General features: G+C 37.2%; 1 protein-coding gene and 1 pseudogene across 1 annotated transcript; one reads left to right on the top strand and one right to left on the bottom strand.

Moving 5' to 3' along the window:
• The first annotated feature begins 2,658 nt into the window (after nt 1-2,658).
• LOC114717058 (probable methionine--tRNA ligase) lies at nt 2,659-10,206 on the top strand. Its single transcript, XM_028902142.1, has 18 exons — nt 2,659-2,765; nt 2,931-3,112; nt 3,559-3,703; nt 4,133-4,286; nt 4,465-4,620; nt 5,614-5,844; nt 5,942-6,085; nt 6,534-6,624; nt 6,778-6,884; nt 7,013-7,127; nt 7,556-7,683; nt 7,805-7,870; nt 8,059-8,187; nt 8,293-8,436; nt 8,520-8,640; nt 9,158-9,393; nt 9,496-9,591; nt 9,926-10,206. The coding sequence occupies exons 2-18, from the start codon at nt 3,001-3,003 to the stop codon at nt 10,154-10,156; spliced, it is 2,406 nt and encodes an 801-aa protein (XP_028757975.1). The 5' UTR covers nt 2,659-2,765; nt 2,931-3,000; the 3' UTR covers nt 10,157-10,206.
• A 2,030-nt stretch (nt 10,207-12,236) lies between these two features.
• Nucleotides 12,237-16,047, bottom strand: LOC114717053 (serine carboxypeptidase-like 50; annotated as a pseudogene).
• Nucleotides 16,048-16,644: the final 597 nt, after the last annotated feature.

The following is a 16,644-nucleotide window of genomic DNA, read 5'->3' as shown; positions in this document are numbered from 1 at the left end:
TGTTTCAATATCTAAAATAGGAACACAGTAGCTATGAAAATGAATTGTTTATTAGGATCATAGAGGATTTATTATCATTATTTTTACGTTAATAATATAATACTATATTTATAGGCCCAAAAAAGGGTATTATTAGATTATTTCCTGTTACAATAGAAAAACATTATCTTAGTTTTAATATGTATCTCGTATATCTCCAATATAGTGGTAATATATTGTGAGATCTCTATTAGTAGATAAAAATTAGAGTTGGAAAATAAAGAATAAAAATTAATATATATGCAGATATATAAAATACGTATACGTTAATTTTTAAATCCAGTAACTACTTCTTTTGAATAATAGATTTAAATTAAATAAAGTAGTTACCCGTTGCCAAAAAAAAAAAAAGAGGTTATCCAATTGGTTCTGGGAGCTCTAGAAGCACAAAGGAATTCAAATATATGTAAATATCTGGCCCCAAAAAAAAAAGGATTTTGAAACACACAACGAACCTCAAAACATTGGATAATAAACAAGATATGGAATAATCAAAGGATTTATTACCATTATTTTTTGGCAACGGGTAACTACTTTATTTAATTTTAATCTGTTATTCAAGAGAAGTAGTTACTGGATTTAAAAATTAACGTATACGTATTTTATATATCTGCATATATATTAATTTTTATTCTTTTTTTTGCCAACTCTAACTTTTATCTACAGGAAATAATCTAATAATGTCCCATTTTGGGCCTATAAATATATTTCGTGGTTTTAACGGTTTTTTTTGTTTTGGTAATAGTGGTTTCAATGGATTTTGGTCCAAGAACAAAAAAAATTTTGTGGTCATCTTGTTTCGGGTCAAAATTCATGTTGAATTAACTAAACAAAAAAAAAAAACAAAAAATACTGCTTACATCCATACAAAATTAATAAAATATTACAATTTTCCAGACATGGAGGGAAATATTGACTAACCGATGGCAAATAAATAAAAAAATTGACTACCATTGAGTAAAATCACGCCGTAAATCCTAATTACCACAATCAATTAACGTATAAGCATACTAGAATTATATAAAATTAAGATGGGTGATTAATGTTAATTTACTATTTATTGGTGCGATTACAGATGCCTTTTTTCACAAAGCAACTTCAATACTGGGAATTCGCATGAAAATAACTTTTTTAAATGATAAAAAAATTAAAAATAAATCTTTTTTTTTTTTTGGAAAAATCAACAATCTTGTATAATAATGAAATTTATTATACTTCTATTAAATATGTTGATGATACTGACGTGTTGATCGATTATTTTTTGCTTTTTAACTATGTACTCCTCCGGTCCTTATTATAAGACCCAATTTGACTTTTTATTTGGTCCTAATTATAAGACCCAATCCATTTTGTTTCTTATATTTATGCATTTTTTCCAAGATAATCCTTCTAATAATAATAGTTTTAGCCAACATACTTAATTAGTAAGGATATTTTAAGAATGACAACACTTATTTATTATAAATAACTAACTTAACTTACTTCCTTAATCTTCTCAAATAAGTCAATTGGGTCTTATAATTAGGACCGGAGGAGTATTATTTTGAAGGTGATAAAACTCTGTATGATTTTAGAAAAAAATAAAGTGAATTTTGCTACTTACAAGCTGCACAATTTGAGGCAGCTTATTTAATAATAAATATATACCCGTGTATATAATATTTTAGATTTAAGATGCACCTAACACCTCTAAGTATTTTCTCAAGTACATTTAGTGTTCTAAAATTATTTTTGATATAATTTTGTCCCTGAAATATTTAAAATGGTGCACCCACATCCAATGCTAACAGATCTGTTTTATTTGATCGTTAATTGATGAATCAGCTCTAATTTGACCAAAATAACACAACTGATATGGCCATTAAGAGGTGACATGTATTTCTTGCAGGCAATTCTTTTATTTTGTTAAATATTATCTCTGAAATATCTAGAATAGTTTTAATTTTGTTTAGTAAAACTTGTTCACCTTGAATATGCCGAGAGAGAATTTATCGAAAAGGGAAAATAAAGAAATGGCAGAGGCAAACCTTAGTTAAGGTTTCTTCTTTGGCTGACCAAGTTCATTGTGCTCTGAAGGTTGTTGCGGTGCTCAAAGAGATAGATTGAGGCAAGAGTCGATTTCTACTTTCTACGTTCGCTCTTTGCCTCCTTCTCGCTAAATTGAAAGTGGGCATTAGTATTAAAAGGGTTTTTTAAAGTAGAATTTGAGGCAGCTTATTTAATACAACCTTCGATCTCATTATAAGAACCAGTTAACTAATTTGAGGAGATTAAGAAAGTAAGCTGAGTTAGTTATTTATCCTAAATAGATATTGTTTTTCCTAAAATATCCTTGCTAATCAAGTGTATTGATTAGAACTATCATTGTTAGAAGGGTTACTTTGAAAAAAAAATATAAATATGAAAGACAAAGTGATTGAGGTTTTATATTTAAAATTAAAATAAAAGTCAAGGTGTTATATTAATAAGCGGAAGTAGTAATATAAATATATAGCCACGTATATAATATTTGTTCTAAAGAAGTGTTTCTTTTTCTTTTTTTTTAAATAAAGTCAACAATTTATGTTTCTATTTTATACTTATTTCTGTCGAATCTATCTATGGCGTGGATAGCAAGCACTTGAGGGAACTTACCGCCGGCACGCGCGGTTCGATTGTGGGCTTCGGGGTGTTCCATTAGGGCAGAGTTCTTCAGCTGCCCCAGCGACTGCTATAAATCTTGTGAGGTATCCTTCAAACTTCGATTAAAGTCAGTTCCTTTTGAGTTTTGCTTCTGTCTACTGAAGCTTAAATCTCAGTTTGATCAGAACCATTTAACCCACCAATCCTTTTATCTAATCATCGTGTGGCAATACATATAAGCTTACTATAACCCTCTCTGAGTATTTCAGCGGACGACGCTGTGGGATAATCTGACCTGACCCGTCTTATCTGCGAGTAAAGCTTTGAACGGGAAGCCTCATGGACAATCCGGAAACGCGGAAGCTTCCTATTCCGGGCAAGCGCAACATCCTCATTACCAGTGCCTTGCCTTACGTCAACAATGTTCCTCATCTGGGCAATATCATTGGATGTCAGTAGTCTATCTTATGCCTCATCGCATAAAAAAACGTATTTTTATGATGAATTTTACCTGCTATTTTGTGTTCCATTGAGTTTGCACCAATTTCATGTTTTGGGGCGTGATGGCATCTGTGTTTCTTAAGAATCTCTCTTGATTAGATGCATGGCATTTCTTGTATGTCGAAGCTTTCTGTTAAGGGGCTATTTTTGCCTGATGTTACTGAAAATAATAAGAACCTGACAATTGCTGTCGCAAATAGATTGCTCCATTTTCCTACTGCTATTGAAAATGGAAGATATAGCATGTATATTTTCCATATAATTGAAGATATCGTTAGGTTTTAATTACTTTTCCTGATAATCTGCCTCTATTTATTTTGTGATAAAAAATTTATTTGGTCTTTCACTTGTGTTCATGCTGGAAATGAGCATAAATATTAATTTGATTTTGACCAGCCGTGTTGAGTGCGGATGTCTTTGCTCGATATTGTCGAATTCGGGGTTACAATGCCATTTACATCTGTGGGACTGATGAGTATGGAACAGCAACAGAGACTAAAGCCATGGAAGAGAAATGCTCCCCTAAAGAGATTTGTGACAAGTAATTATTTGCTTTGAAGTTATTTTATATTTATTTCCAGAATTCAACCTAAGTTCCTATTATTCCTATTACGTTTGGTTTCTGTGAGCTGGTCCCCTGGAGTTGTTATTGGTGGGGTTTACAAATTAGCCGAGTCAAGTGTTTAGTATTAGCTGTGAAGGTTTACTGGCCCTCAATTAATCTAGTCAATGACTCAAAGGAGCATTGCAAATATATACTTGAGTCTATCTAGATTATATTTTGCTAATAGCTTTGTTAATTTCAGATGATTCTGTTTGGAATCTGGTAAAGAACTAAGCTTTTTCGTTCCATCTGTTTGGTCTTTCTTTGAAGGCATCTTATGGTCATGGAGCATTTTATAGTTGCAGAGAATTCAGTAATAGCTTGAGCAAAATTTCAATGTTTTTTCATCTCTTTTCCTATTTTTAGATATCATGCTATTCATAAGGAGGTCTACGATTGGTTCAATATAAGTTTTGATGAATTTGGAAGGACATCAGCGCCCCAGCAAACTGAAGTTTGCCAAGCAATCTTTAAGAGGCTGTGGGATAATAACTGGCTCTCAGAGAACACAATGCAGCAGGTATTGAATTTTCTTTTATGGTAGCGTATCATGTGCATCTTATCATTTGATTTCTTGTCATTTGTAAGTTCTTTTCTCTTCTTGTCTGGTTCAAGATTCAAGTGTTATTTCCTGATGTAAAGATTTGAATAATGAGATGAGACTAGTTGCTTTACTTTATATGTCTTTCTTTTTGCAGCTTTATTGTGACACATGCCAAAGATTCTTAGCTGACCGGCTTGTGGAAGGTACTTGCCCAACTCCAGGATGTGAGTATGATTCTGCACGAGGTGATCAGTGTGAGAAGTGTGGGAAGCTTTTGAATCCAACTGAGTTGAAAAGCCCCAGGTGCAAGGTAGAACACCCCCCCCCTTTTGTGGAGCACTTGTTCTCCATTAGGCTTTGATTTCATTTGACATTATATAATCTTTCTATTGCCTTTCTAACAGACTCCTGACTATCTTACCTTTGTGCCACTATCTGGATGCGACCAGTTGACCGTTCTACAAGAACCAATTGATTGGGCTGATTTTTTAAAGTGCTTGGTTGCATTCTGAAAGCAACTAATCAACTAATCCCCGTGACCAGAGAGTCATGCCCCTCCTTTTGAATCGACCAGTCGACTGAGTGTGGTGTCTAGTTGATTGGGTGGTACAATGTCTTTTGATAGCTATTTATAAATGGCTCTGTTAAGCTTGTCATTTTCTCCATCGGCTCCAATTTGTTTGGGATTCTTAATAGGCATCCTGGAATTCTGAAAGAGAAGGGAAAACAATAAATGATCTTGTATATTCATTTGTGCAGGCCCAAATCTCTGTCACCTCCTATTATTGTTATACTGTAAAATCTGGTCTTTGAGAGAGTTTTTGCTTGTGTGTCCTTATTCCTTCTCTAGGGAGAGAGTGAAATCTCAGGGATCGGGGTTCTCTTAGTAGATAGAGTAAAAGCTCAAGGAAAGGGGTGCCTTGCAGTGATAGCGGAAAAATCTCAAGAGTGAGCTTGGAGATTGGATGTAGGCTTAGAATGGAGTCGAATCTAGATGGGCTTCTTGTGTTTGATCTGTCTTACTCTCTGCTATTTATTTTCACTCTTATTTACATATTGCTGCCAATTCATTGATCTGTGCTGCATCTTTATTGATAGTCTTGCTAGGATTTAGTTTAATTTTTCATTGCAAAAATACAAGATTATTTACAGAACTGCATTCATATTTTGGTTATTTGGCATTTCTCCCAGAGTCTTGGTACATCCAATTCACCCTCCTCTTTGTCCCTCTGTCATTCTCAACAAAATCAAAACAACATTTGGGTTAGATTTTTACATAGTTTTGCTTGGATGTTGTTGCCAGGTTTGTCAAACTGCTCCGCACATTCGTGATACAAACCACTTGTTTCTTGAACTTCCTCTGTTGAAGGATAAATTGGAAAAATACATAAATGAGATGTCAGTGGTGGGGTTGTGGAGCCAGAATGCTGTCCAGACAACACATTCATGGCTTAGAGAAGGATTGAAGCCACGATGTATAACCAGAGACCTGAAGTGGGGAGTTCCAGTTCCCCATGAGAAATACAGTGACAAGGTCTTTTTTGTTCATCTTTTGGGTCATTTACCGGGTTTTAAAGCTTGCTTTGATTATACTTGATCTTTGACTCATTTTTGATAATACATTTTTTCAGGTTTTCTATGTATGGTTTGATGCACCAATTGGATATGTCTCAATCACTTCATGTTACACGTCTGATTGGGAGAAATGGTGGAAGAACCCAGAGAATGTGGAGCTGTATCAGTTTATGGGTAAAGACAATGTGCCATTTCACACTGTAAGTGGTTTTTTTTTATTTTTAACTTTTTTATTTTTTGGGGTGGGTCAGAATCTAAGTAGTTTATTATTATTTTTTTAAATATTTAATTGAAGGTTTTTTCCCCTGCTATCAAGTGCTCTTTTTGTTTGCTAGGGGTTATATCTACGATGTATTCTGGAAGTGCATCTGTACGACTTTTTAGCATCTAGGCATAGCAGCTATTTTCTTGACGGAGTTTTGGGGACAATTAAGATTCACATGGATATGGAAACATGACATAATATGAAGTGTCTATATGTAATTTAAAGTGAAACGTTGCATCTAATACGGGCGCCCAGCCTGTGTTAGACACTAAAGATCTATGTTTGAGCTGCCTTTTCTTCCCAGGTGGATTTATAATTGATGTACTAAATTTGAGCATAATTTGGGAAAATAGTTGTAACGTGTAATAAATCTTGTTCTTCAGGTGATGTTCCCCTCTACTCTGCTTGGAACTGGTGAAAATTGGACTCTAATGAAGACTATTAGTGTTACTGAATACTTGAATTACGAAGCAGGTAAGCAGTCTGCCTTATGATAGCTTTTTCATTTAGTAGTTCAAGATGATGGATAACGATGAGTGGCTGAACGTCTTTAAAAGTGTTTATCATTCTGAGTCTTGTGATTTGATCCGTTTTGACAAACCGAATTCTCATTTTGACATTTTCCAGGGAAGTTTTCTAAAAGCAAAGGCATAGGTGTGTTTGGTAATGATGCTAAAGATACTAACATTCCAGCTGAAGTTTGGAGGTATTACTTGCTAACCAATAGGCCTGAGGTAATTCTATACTTGAAGCATACTATATTTGAAGTGTCCATCTTGAGAAACAAAAATTCTGTTATTCCTTCTCTCAATATTCTTGTCTGTACTATTCTAATCACATTGAATGTGATTATGCAAATCAGGTATCAGATACGTTATTTACGTGGTCTGATTTGCAAGCAAAACTAAACAGTGAGTTGCTGAGCAATCTGGGCAACTTCATCAACCGAGTTTTGAGTTTCGTTGCTAAGCCTCCAGGTTGGTTGAATTATTGGATCATTGGTCTTTGATATGTCAACTGATTAGCCCCTTTGATTGTTCGAAGTAAAATGCATGAAGACTATATATTTTGGAACAACTATCTAACATATGTCCTGATCACAGTAATGAGGAACTAGGAGGTTGTTTTATTGCTTTCATCATTTATCATTTCTGAAATATAGTTCTTCCCATTTTTCCATTGTTAAATAAGTAAAGGTTTTGTAATTTTTTATATTGTTTTAAACTGTGCTAATAATAACTTTTTGGAACTTTGTATTCTAGTAATGAAATTATTAGTCCATTCAATTGCATTATTATTGATACTTTCCTGTCTCTCCAGTCATTGTGTTTTTGGTTGGAGCAATGAATGTTTTGCTTTGTCCTTTTGGCCTTTCTGGTAATATTGAGTTCTTTGTCTTGTCTAGGTCAAGGATATGGTTCCGTTATCCCCAGCATTCCTGCTGATTTAAGGGCTGACTCCCATGAACCAACAAAAAAATTGGCCGATAAAGTTGCTGCTTATGTGGAGCAATATATAGAAGCAATGGAGAAGGTTGGTTATGCTCTTTTTGGTTGGTCATTATAATGTATAACTACCATCTCCATGTGTCAGATTCCTTTTTAATCCAATTTTTATTGTATTTTGATGACATCTCTTTTCAAAATCTACGAAGGTTAAACTAAAGCAAGGGTTGAAACTTGCGATGAGCATATCCGGTGAGGGTAATGGGTACTTGCAGGTAAATCTGGAATGTTATCCCCCTCCCTCCCTTCGTGCTTTTTTTATTATTGGTTTTTGTTGGACATCTAACCATTTTGAAATGTTATATTTCTTCATCCTTCTGCTTCTGTGGTTGTGCCTGCTTATTCTTGGTCGTTTGATTGATACCAGACCATCCTGTGACTTGTTTTCAAATAAATTTTGCAGGAAACTGAATTCTGGCGTCTTTACAAGGAAAACCAATCTCTTTGCTCCCTAGTTATGAAGACTGCAGTTGGGGTTGTATATCTTCTTGCATGTTTATTGGAACCTTTTATGCCATCTTTCACTCTTGAGGTAAATTAACTCCACTGTATGTCTTATTGCACTTTGAGTTTTTAATATAAAGCCAATTGCTTATTTGAAGACGTTCTCATTGTTACTCTTTGATGGGAATTGAAGGTATTTAAGCAGCTAAATTTGCCTCCTGTGGTCCATGATTCCCTTTGTGATGAAAAAGGGGACGTTGATAGGGTGAAAAGACCTTGGGAGATCATAAGCCATGGTCATAAAATCGGGACACCTCAGCCTTTATTCAAGGAGCTGGTATGTCACGCTCACTCAAATATGTGATGGGAGAATAGTCTTTTTGGACAAAATTTACTGATGTATTGAAACTTGTTTACCAGAAAGATGAAGAAGTGGAATTCTTCAGGACGAAGTTTGCTGGAAGTCAGGCTGATAGGATTGAGCGTGCAGAGGCTGAGGCTGGAAAGCTTGCTGATCAACTAAAGAAAACTAAAGTTTCAGGTCATATTTCATTTTTCATGGTGGAAGAGCTATTCTTAATGGCCATAGGAGAGAGGCAATAAATGTTAAATAGAGGAGGGATATCATCCTCTGAAAAATTGAAAATGGAAAGGAATGAGAACGAAGCAGGAATATGAAACTGTAAATTTTACTGAAGGGAAAAAGAAATGATGAGTATGTGTGGCCGTTTATGTTTTATTGTGTAACATAGGTAAAATATGTGAAACAGTCCAATGCAGATGCATTTCGAGGCATTAGAAACTTTACATCTCTAGATAACTTGAAAACTTTTATGAATTGTTGAAGAATTTAAACATGTAGGAATTGTCTAACATTGTATTGGTGCAAGCTAGAGGTATCACAGGCCTGCCCTTGATTATCGAGTGTTGCTTCTCTTGAATCCTTGTTTAAGCTTAAAAATGTTTGCAAATATCTTCTATCGTTTAGCATGTCATTCTTAAAAGCCAAACAAAATTGTGGAAGATTGCTTATGGAGTTGGGTTACTGTTTGTAACAGAGGGAAGTGGAAAGAAAAGCCAATCAACTAAATCTTCAAAGGAAGGCAAAAACAAGGCTTCTGCTGAACCAGAAATTACCATAACAAGGCTTGACATTCGTGTTGGCCTCATAAAAAATGCTAGAAAACATCCTGATGCAGACTCCCTATATGTTGAAGAGATTGATGTGGGTGAAGAGCAAACCAGAACTGTTGTCAGTGGGCTTGTCAAGTATATACCACTTGATGAAATGCAGGTATTTGTAAATGATAGAAACATATTGAATTCATAGCAAATTTAACTACTTTGGAAGGCACTCTTTGGTCTACCAGTTCATTCAGAATAAATGACATTGCAGAATCGGAAGGTGTGTGTCCTCTGCAACTTAAAGCCAGCAACCATGCGGGGCATTAAATCACAAGCAATGGTTCTTGCTGCTTCCAATGATACCAAGGTAAGAAAGAACATGACGCCTTAACATATAGCATCAAGTACTGGATCTGTCTCTAGTGCTTTAAATTACTTGTGTAGTTTAACAAATGTTACGTCATCCATGATCACGAGTCAGGTCACCATCATCTACTGCCATTTCAGTTTGACCAGAAACACTGAAAAGCAGATAATTTCAAAATCTGATGGTTTTCCGAGCTTTAGTATACTAATTCACTTGATTTCTTGCCTAAGCATTCCTTTTCCTTCATTGTTCTGTAATATCTGTAAATGCCTTTTTCCATTTGTTTTTTTTTTCCCGGGCTCCAAAAACGTTCCTCATGTGGTTGTGCACTCAGGTTGAACTGGTTGAGCCACCTAGCTCTGCTAATGTAGGAGAGAGAGTGACGTTCCCCGGACACGAGGGTGTTCCTGATGAACTCTTGAACCCGAAGAAGAAGGTATGGGAAACATTGCAGGTGGATCTGCACACCAATGAGGAGTTAATTGCATGCTATAAAGATGTTCCACTCACCACATCGGCAGGCGTTTGCAAGGTTTCATCCATTGGAAATGGAATAATAAGGTAGACAAACAATCAAGAATTGGAGTGTCAGAACAAAGCATCAGAAAATGCCAAGAAAACCCATATGGAGTCTGGCTTACAATTTTTTTTTTTTTTTACTTTTCTATGTTTGTTTTTAGGATAATTAATTTAATTGCAACTTCTACGTTTGTAGATTCAGAAAAGAATAACTCAATATAGATGTGTGGGGGATTCTCATTTTATGTTATACTTTTTGTCCTTAAATTTTGTTTCAAATGCACTAGATCCACTTATATGGATGTAGAGAATTTGGATTGATTGTTGAGTGATACAACTCAGCTGGTGGTCTTTTGGTTTAGCGAGTTTTTAATGTGCATGAGCGTGAGTTCCCCAAGGAGGCTTTCTTGTCATATGCGTTACATTATTATTTTATGTTTCTGATATCAAAAGGGAAACCCCAAGCACCAAAAATCAGACTAGCTAATCCACAAGGAAACGTTACATTATTTTTATTAAGTCCTTATTTTAGTTCTCTAAGGATTACTTCTATTTTTTCGGCGGTTAAAAGTAATTTTTTCTTAAGCCAGAATGCTAAAATATTGTTTTTCGGGCGACCATTATATAATAAGATGATCCCAGATAATATTTTGAGGAGCAAGTGAGTTATGGTTTTAATTCTCTTTTAACACATTTATAAGTCGAAATTAATAAAAAAATTGGATTGTAAGACGTAAGTTTTGACCAGAGACTGGAAATTCTTCTGTTTTTTTTTAACTGAAAGGACTGGAAATTCGACGACGAGAAATGAGCAATGTTTTCTCAACTATTAGCGCTGATTGATCTCGGGTGTTAGATCAATGCACCATGTTGTGCCACATGGACCAGTTGACTAACTGCTCGTATTTGGTGGTACCAAACTTGTGCTCGGTGTGTGAGTGTGATTGTGTTCAGACATGTTCGTGTGCTCTTCATTTGACTCATTTTTTTTCAAAAAAAAAAAGGACCATAAAGTGACTCATATCATAACCTTCCTTTTTCTTATAACCTCAAATTTGTGGCTTAGTCCCAAAACAAAAAGAATTGCATTATTTGGGCCACAAAATAGCAAAATATAAAGCCCAAAATGGGTCCAGTCCATCATCAACATGGCCCAATATCAAACTCAATCTTCAACCCTCAAGGCCTCAACCTCTATAAAATGCAGAGCTTCCAACACAGGGGGGCCGGTTCCGTTCGAGCTGCTGATCGCTGCAACGTGTTTTTGCTGGTAAGCCCCTGGGGCAAGCTTAGGATTAGGGTTTTTCTGGGCGATGTGAAGTTGGGGGAGATGGAGAGGGCTGAGGCATATAGGGGAGAGCAGTAATGGATTGTGGCTCTGAAATACCTGTAGGTACTCTACGGGGTGCCCTGCGATTTCAGCCCTTGACATTAATCAAAGATGGCTTCATAGTACGGTTTTGTGCTTTGTGGGTTGCAATTAGGGTTGAGTCTTTCTCAACTCTCATGCTTCTCACTTCCTCTCTTCACAAACCCGCCTCCAAACGCCATTACATTACAATTTCCTCCTCTCCTTCGTCTCAGATGATAACATCGCTGTCCTCCTATTCTCGTCCTTCTAATTTCCTTCAGTTTTTCGACCTCTTTTTGCTTTTTCTTCTTTAATTTGGACTTTTCTGTAAAGATAGGTTTACCAATTTGTTGCGATGAAGATTACTGGACGTGTACTATGTGGACTAATAGTTTTGATCTTTTGAAAAGATTCTAATGTCTTTAAATTTCTTTTTCCTCCTTGAAAGCAAGATCAGCAATTTTTCAAGTACTTCGCACTCTATGACCTTCTTGGATCTGGGAAGTGACCAAACCGATTTAACCCAGCAATACATATACACATGGCCGCAAAAGTATGGGTTGAAAATGTTATATGCATAATATAACCTTTACTCCTATGTCTAACTTTCTCGATAGATATTGAAGGAGAGTGTGGCTGCGGCAAACAAAGCTGAATTTATCCCTTCTCATGACCTATGAGTGCAACTCCAATATAAGTATCCTAACCTTATAATTCAATTTCACCAGTTTCAATGAAAGGATAACATTGGGAAAGCACGGATAACAGCACTGGTAGAATACCACATAACAGGGGGTGATGCGTAATTTATTTCAATTTTCTAGTGTTGAGTTCTTAAAGATATAAATTCTGGTGCGTTTTCAGGTGCTTCATAATTTCAAACTAAATCTCAAGATCTTAGCTAAACATTCTCCTGTTGATCATGCTCAAACAAATCCTTCTGCAATACCCAGTTTTCAATCATGACTTGAGAGTTCACGGCTTGATCAGCAGGCAAATAATGACCAGCTCCCAAAACCAAAACATTAGTGAGGCTCTGCCATTTTTGCACATACCCAGCAAGGTGGCCATTCACTTTCCATATCTTTCTATCTGCATTCAAATACTTCTCAATTCCCTCCCATTTCAGTGTCTTAACCCATGCTTCTACTTGAACCGGACCATCTCTCAGATCATGCTGGCCTTGATATAGAAGCACTCTGGTTTTTGTCACCAAGTATTCCACCATGTACTTCACACTTTTCATCACATCCTTCTGTAATGCAGCTTTTACGGTATCACTACATCCTTCAAAAACAAGAGACTCTCTCACCCCTAGTGCCTTCTTCACGTCGCTGGATTTCAAGAAATCAGTGACCAAGTTACTTTCATAAGGAGCTTTTCTTGTGAAGTCGAATGAAGTAGCCAACCCTGTCATGTTATGCAACAATCTGAAAACATTGTTTCTCGCATCTCTTGCTGCGCTCCAATTCCCCTGTTTGGTCAATCTGACGGCTTCAAATTGAGCCTTCTCCAAGTCATTCTTCTGCCTCTCGTTGATCAACCCTAAGAAATAAGCATTCACAGCATGAGTAGTAACTTGTGCCACTGGGTGAGTTAACCCGTCTCCAATCGCCACACCTGCTAAATTCACCCTCTGGGAAGCATTCAAACGTGAATTCCTTTGTAATATGTAATATCCAATTGCAGGAACATACTTCCCAGCATAGCTCTCGCCGGTTATATAGATTGGGCGATCCTTGAAAGCGGGGTTAAGCTGAATGAACTTGGCTATAGCAGTGAAGAGGTGTTTGGCCACAGAATTTTGGTCTCGGGGAATTTCCTCAGGGTTTGAGGCGATACTGAATCCAGTTCCGATTGGGTTATCGAGGAATAGAAGGCCAAAAATTCTGTTCCAAGAACCAGGATTGGAAATTAGATTCAAGGATTTGGTGACGCGCCATGGTCCAAGCTCGAAGAAGTTGCCGATCAAGGAGGAGCAGCCAGGGCCGCCTTGGAGCCAGATGAGAAGTGGGGCTTGGGAGAGAGGCGCGGTGGAGTTCTGGGCTTCATAGAAAGCGTAGAAAATGGCGGATTTGGAGGTGGGGTTAACAGGGAGGTAGCCAGATTTTGTGGGCAAGGCTTGTTTTGGGAAGAAGTGGTTGGATTTGAAGAAGCAGCAGAGTCATTGAGGAGCAGGAAGAAGATGAAGATTAGGAGTGTGACAGAGTTGGATCTCGCTGTGGGTAGGGGTGAGTATTCGGTTTTTCGGTTCGGTTATCGGTAATAACCGAACTAACCGAATAACCGAATATAGTAAAATTTAAAAACCGAACCGAAACCGAATAACCGAACAAACCGAAACCGAATTAACCGAAAATTTCGGTTCGGTTAACCGAAATATATAAATATGAAAAATGATTTTAAATTAAAATAATAATAAAATACAATTACAACTATTAATTAATAAATATTTCATGATTCAATATGATTTATTATAATAATATTTATTATAACCATATTTATTGAATATAAATATATTTAAAAAGTTCATATATACCCACATATATATTTATTATGATAATATTTATTAAATATAACTATATGGTATATTTATTTCGGTTATTCGGTTATTTTTTTCTACTAACCGAACCGAACACCGAAACCGAATTGTTTAAAAAATAAAAACCGAATATATAACCGAAAACCGAAATAACCGAACCGAAAAACCGAAATTGAATTCGGTTCGGTTCGGTTTTCGGTTACGGTTCGGTTTTGCTCACCTCTAGCTGTGGGATCCATTCTCAGTGGATTAAATTATTCGGTGAAGTTGCCTTTGGTCAGTACTCAGTACAGTATTATTTTATTGAGTTATCGACATGAAAGGCTTTGGCATGGGGGCAGGGTCAAGACGATGAGACGAGCGCAAGAGGGTCAAAAAAAGTTGCTTGTTGACTTCTAGGGTCTCGAGTGTTTTTGGACTGACTAGGATCTCAAGTTTTTTTTTTTTTTTGACCTTAAAAGAGGAATATTCATTAAAGGTAAATAAGTACAAAGCCCAAAAGAGGTCCAAAAGAAGAGCTAATAACAGCCCAGAGCCGAAAACCCTAAACCTTAAAAAAACTAAACCTAAAAACAAGAGGGACAGCCGCCACTGAGGTCACCGAAAATAAGCCCACCGTCTTCTCGTTGGAATCTGCAGGGAAAGAGGCGCCGTCACCGGCATCAACACCATTAAAAGGGGTGGGGGTTCGAATGAACCATCCCAAAGGACCCAACCCTCTGCTAGGCAAAATAACAACCCAAAGTGGTTGCTGAAACACCATGAGAGAACTCATGGGAGGAGAAACACCCACAGATGCAAGCCAACTAGACGAAAACACAGAACAAGGAATAGGAGATCTCACCGCCGACCTCACGACGAGTAGCACCACTATAGGATAACTGGTCTCTTTTTTGATGCCTTGGATTTGCTACCAAAAAACTGAGCCACAAACTGTCCTCTGAGAGATAGATCGGAAAGCAACAGAGACAGCCATCAACACAACTCTTTCCCCAAAAACACAACCCGAAGGCATCAGCTCAGGATCGGAAGCATTTGAAGTCAAACTACCAATAAAACAAAAATCGCCGTGAGAAAGTCCCTGAAAGCCCTTAAACAAAGGAAAAACACAGTACACCACCATTAAAAACCCAACACCACCGAAACTGAAAATGAAAACGAAAGGCGGCCGCCCCCTCCTCCGGCATAAACGCCGGAGAGGGAGGCGTCGCCACAGCCGCTCGCGCCGAGGCGAGGAAGAGAAAACTCCCACCACTCACGAAAGTTCTGGAGAGGGGGAGAGAGAGCTCGCCCGTTGGCTAGGAAAGGTATTTTGCTCTTTCGTTCACTAGGATCTCAAGTTTAATGTATGCAATTAGTACGACATTGTTAATACTTGACCCAAGCTGGCAAATAATAATAATAATAACAACAACAATAACAACAAGAATAATACTTGGCCCAAAAAAAAAAAAAAAGAAAGAAATACGTTACTTGCAATTCACAAGATTGAGTATGAACTGCAGAAAACAAGCGGATGTGCTTGAGGGACCAATCCTAAATGCAGACGAGTTAGTCAAATTTGTGGAATATTTGACTCTTTTTGTTTTTGGGCCAACGTAGGATATTTGACTTGCTGAGTGGTGAATGTAGACATTTTCACTATTGGCATTTTCAAAACAAAATGACTAATAAGTTAAGGAGATGTTTGGATAAGAACAAAATCATGATTTCAGAAGTGTTTTTACAGTATATGAAATAAATATGTGGAGGAATTTGTTTTGATTTACAAAAAAACGCTTATAAAAAATACTTTTAGAGTTACCCAAACACTCCCTTCAAGACATTTTGTCAACCAAAATATATTAGTTTAAAGACATTTTATCAACCTAGAATAATCAGTTCAATTAAATAAAATGCTTTAAAGACATTGTAAAACGCACGACCCCTCTTTACCGCCGGACGAGCTCCGTTGCCTCCTCACTGTGAGCTCCGTCGCGTCTCCAGCATGAGGTCCGTATAGTGTTGGGTGTGGTGTTGAGTGACCTCGAGCCTGCTCCTTCATCGCTACTTCAAAGCTGTTCCCTTGTTTGATCTGTTGGTGAACTTCCCATGGGGTGTTCGTGTACCAGCGGAGCTGAAGTGTCGTGATAACGTGACGGCTAGGATAGCATTTCAGAAGATTCCGTTCCTGGTGATGGATAAGAGTGGAGTCAAGCACGTGGAAGGTGGAGATTCAAAGGGGAGAGGGAGTAAAAGAGCGGGCCCGGATTCGGCATCCTCGGGAAATGCTGACGTGGCAGAGGCCTGTCTCAAAGTGAAACGGCAATTGGAAGTTTTGCAGGCTGAGAATGGATTACTGAGGAATGCCATGGAAGATCTCCGAAGGGAAACATTCGGCTTCAGCTCTATTGGAGGATTAGACTTTGGCAAGTACAGAGAAGTTGAGAGGAATGAGATGAAATCTTCTAATGGCGAGATCGATCCACGTAACAAAGAAAAGGCCGGGTTTTGATAGTTTTACTCCAAAGTCGCCGGGCGCTGATGTTAGTGAAGAATCAAAGAAGGCTCTGAAGGGTGCTGCTGGTACTTAAATTCGTCAACATCTTGGTCAAAGATCGTGTTTTCTTTCTTATTTTCTAGGCACAATCTTTAATGTTAC

Source organism: Neltuma alba, unplaced genomic scaffold, assembly GCF_004799145.2.
Source record: "Neltuma alba isolate B1F8T4 unplaced genomic scaffold, ASM479914v2 tig00002102_pilon, whole genome shotgun sequence".
In the NCBI taxonomy this organism is placed as follows: domain Eukaryota; kingdom Viridiplantae; phylum Streptophyta; class Magnoliopsida; order Fabales; family Fabaceae; genus Neltuma; species Neltuma alba.
The sequence above is the reverse complement of the archived record's forward strand: the minus strand, read 5'-3'. Positions and strand labels throughout refer to the sequence as shown.

Excerpts from the sequence above, each read along its gene's own strand:
- LOC114717058 (XM_028902142.1), top strand. The coding sequence starts at position 3,001 with ATGGACAATCCGGAAACGCGGAAGCTTCCTATTCCGGGCAAGCGCAAC. Across the intron at positions 5,845-5,941 it reads ATGAGAAATACAGTGACAAG|GTTTTCTATGTATGGTTTGA; the intron begins GTCTTTTTTGTT and ends ACATTTTTTCAG. Across the intron at positions 7,871-8,058 it reads AGGGTAATGGGTACTTGCAG|GAAACTGAATTCTGGCGTCT; the intron begins GTAAATCTGGAA and ends TAAATTTTGCAG.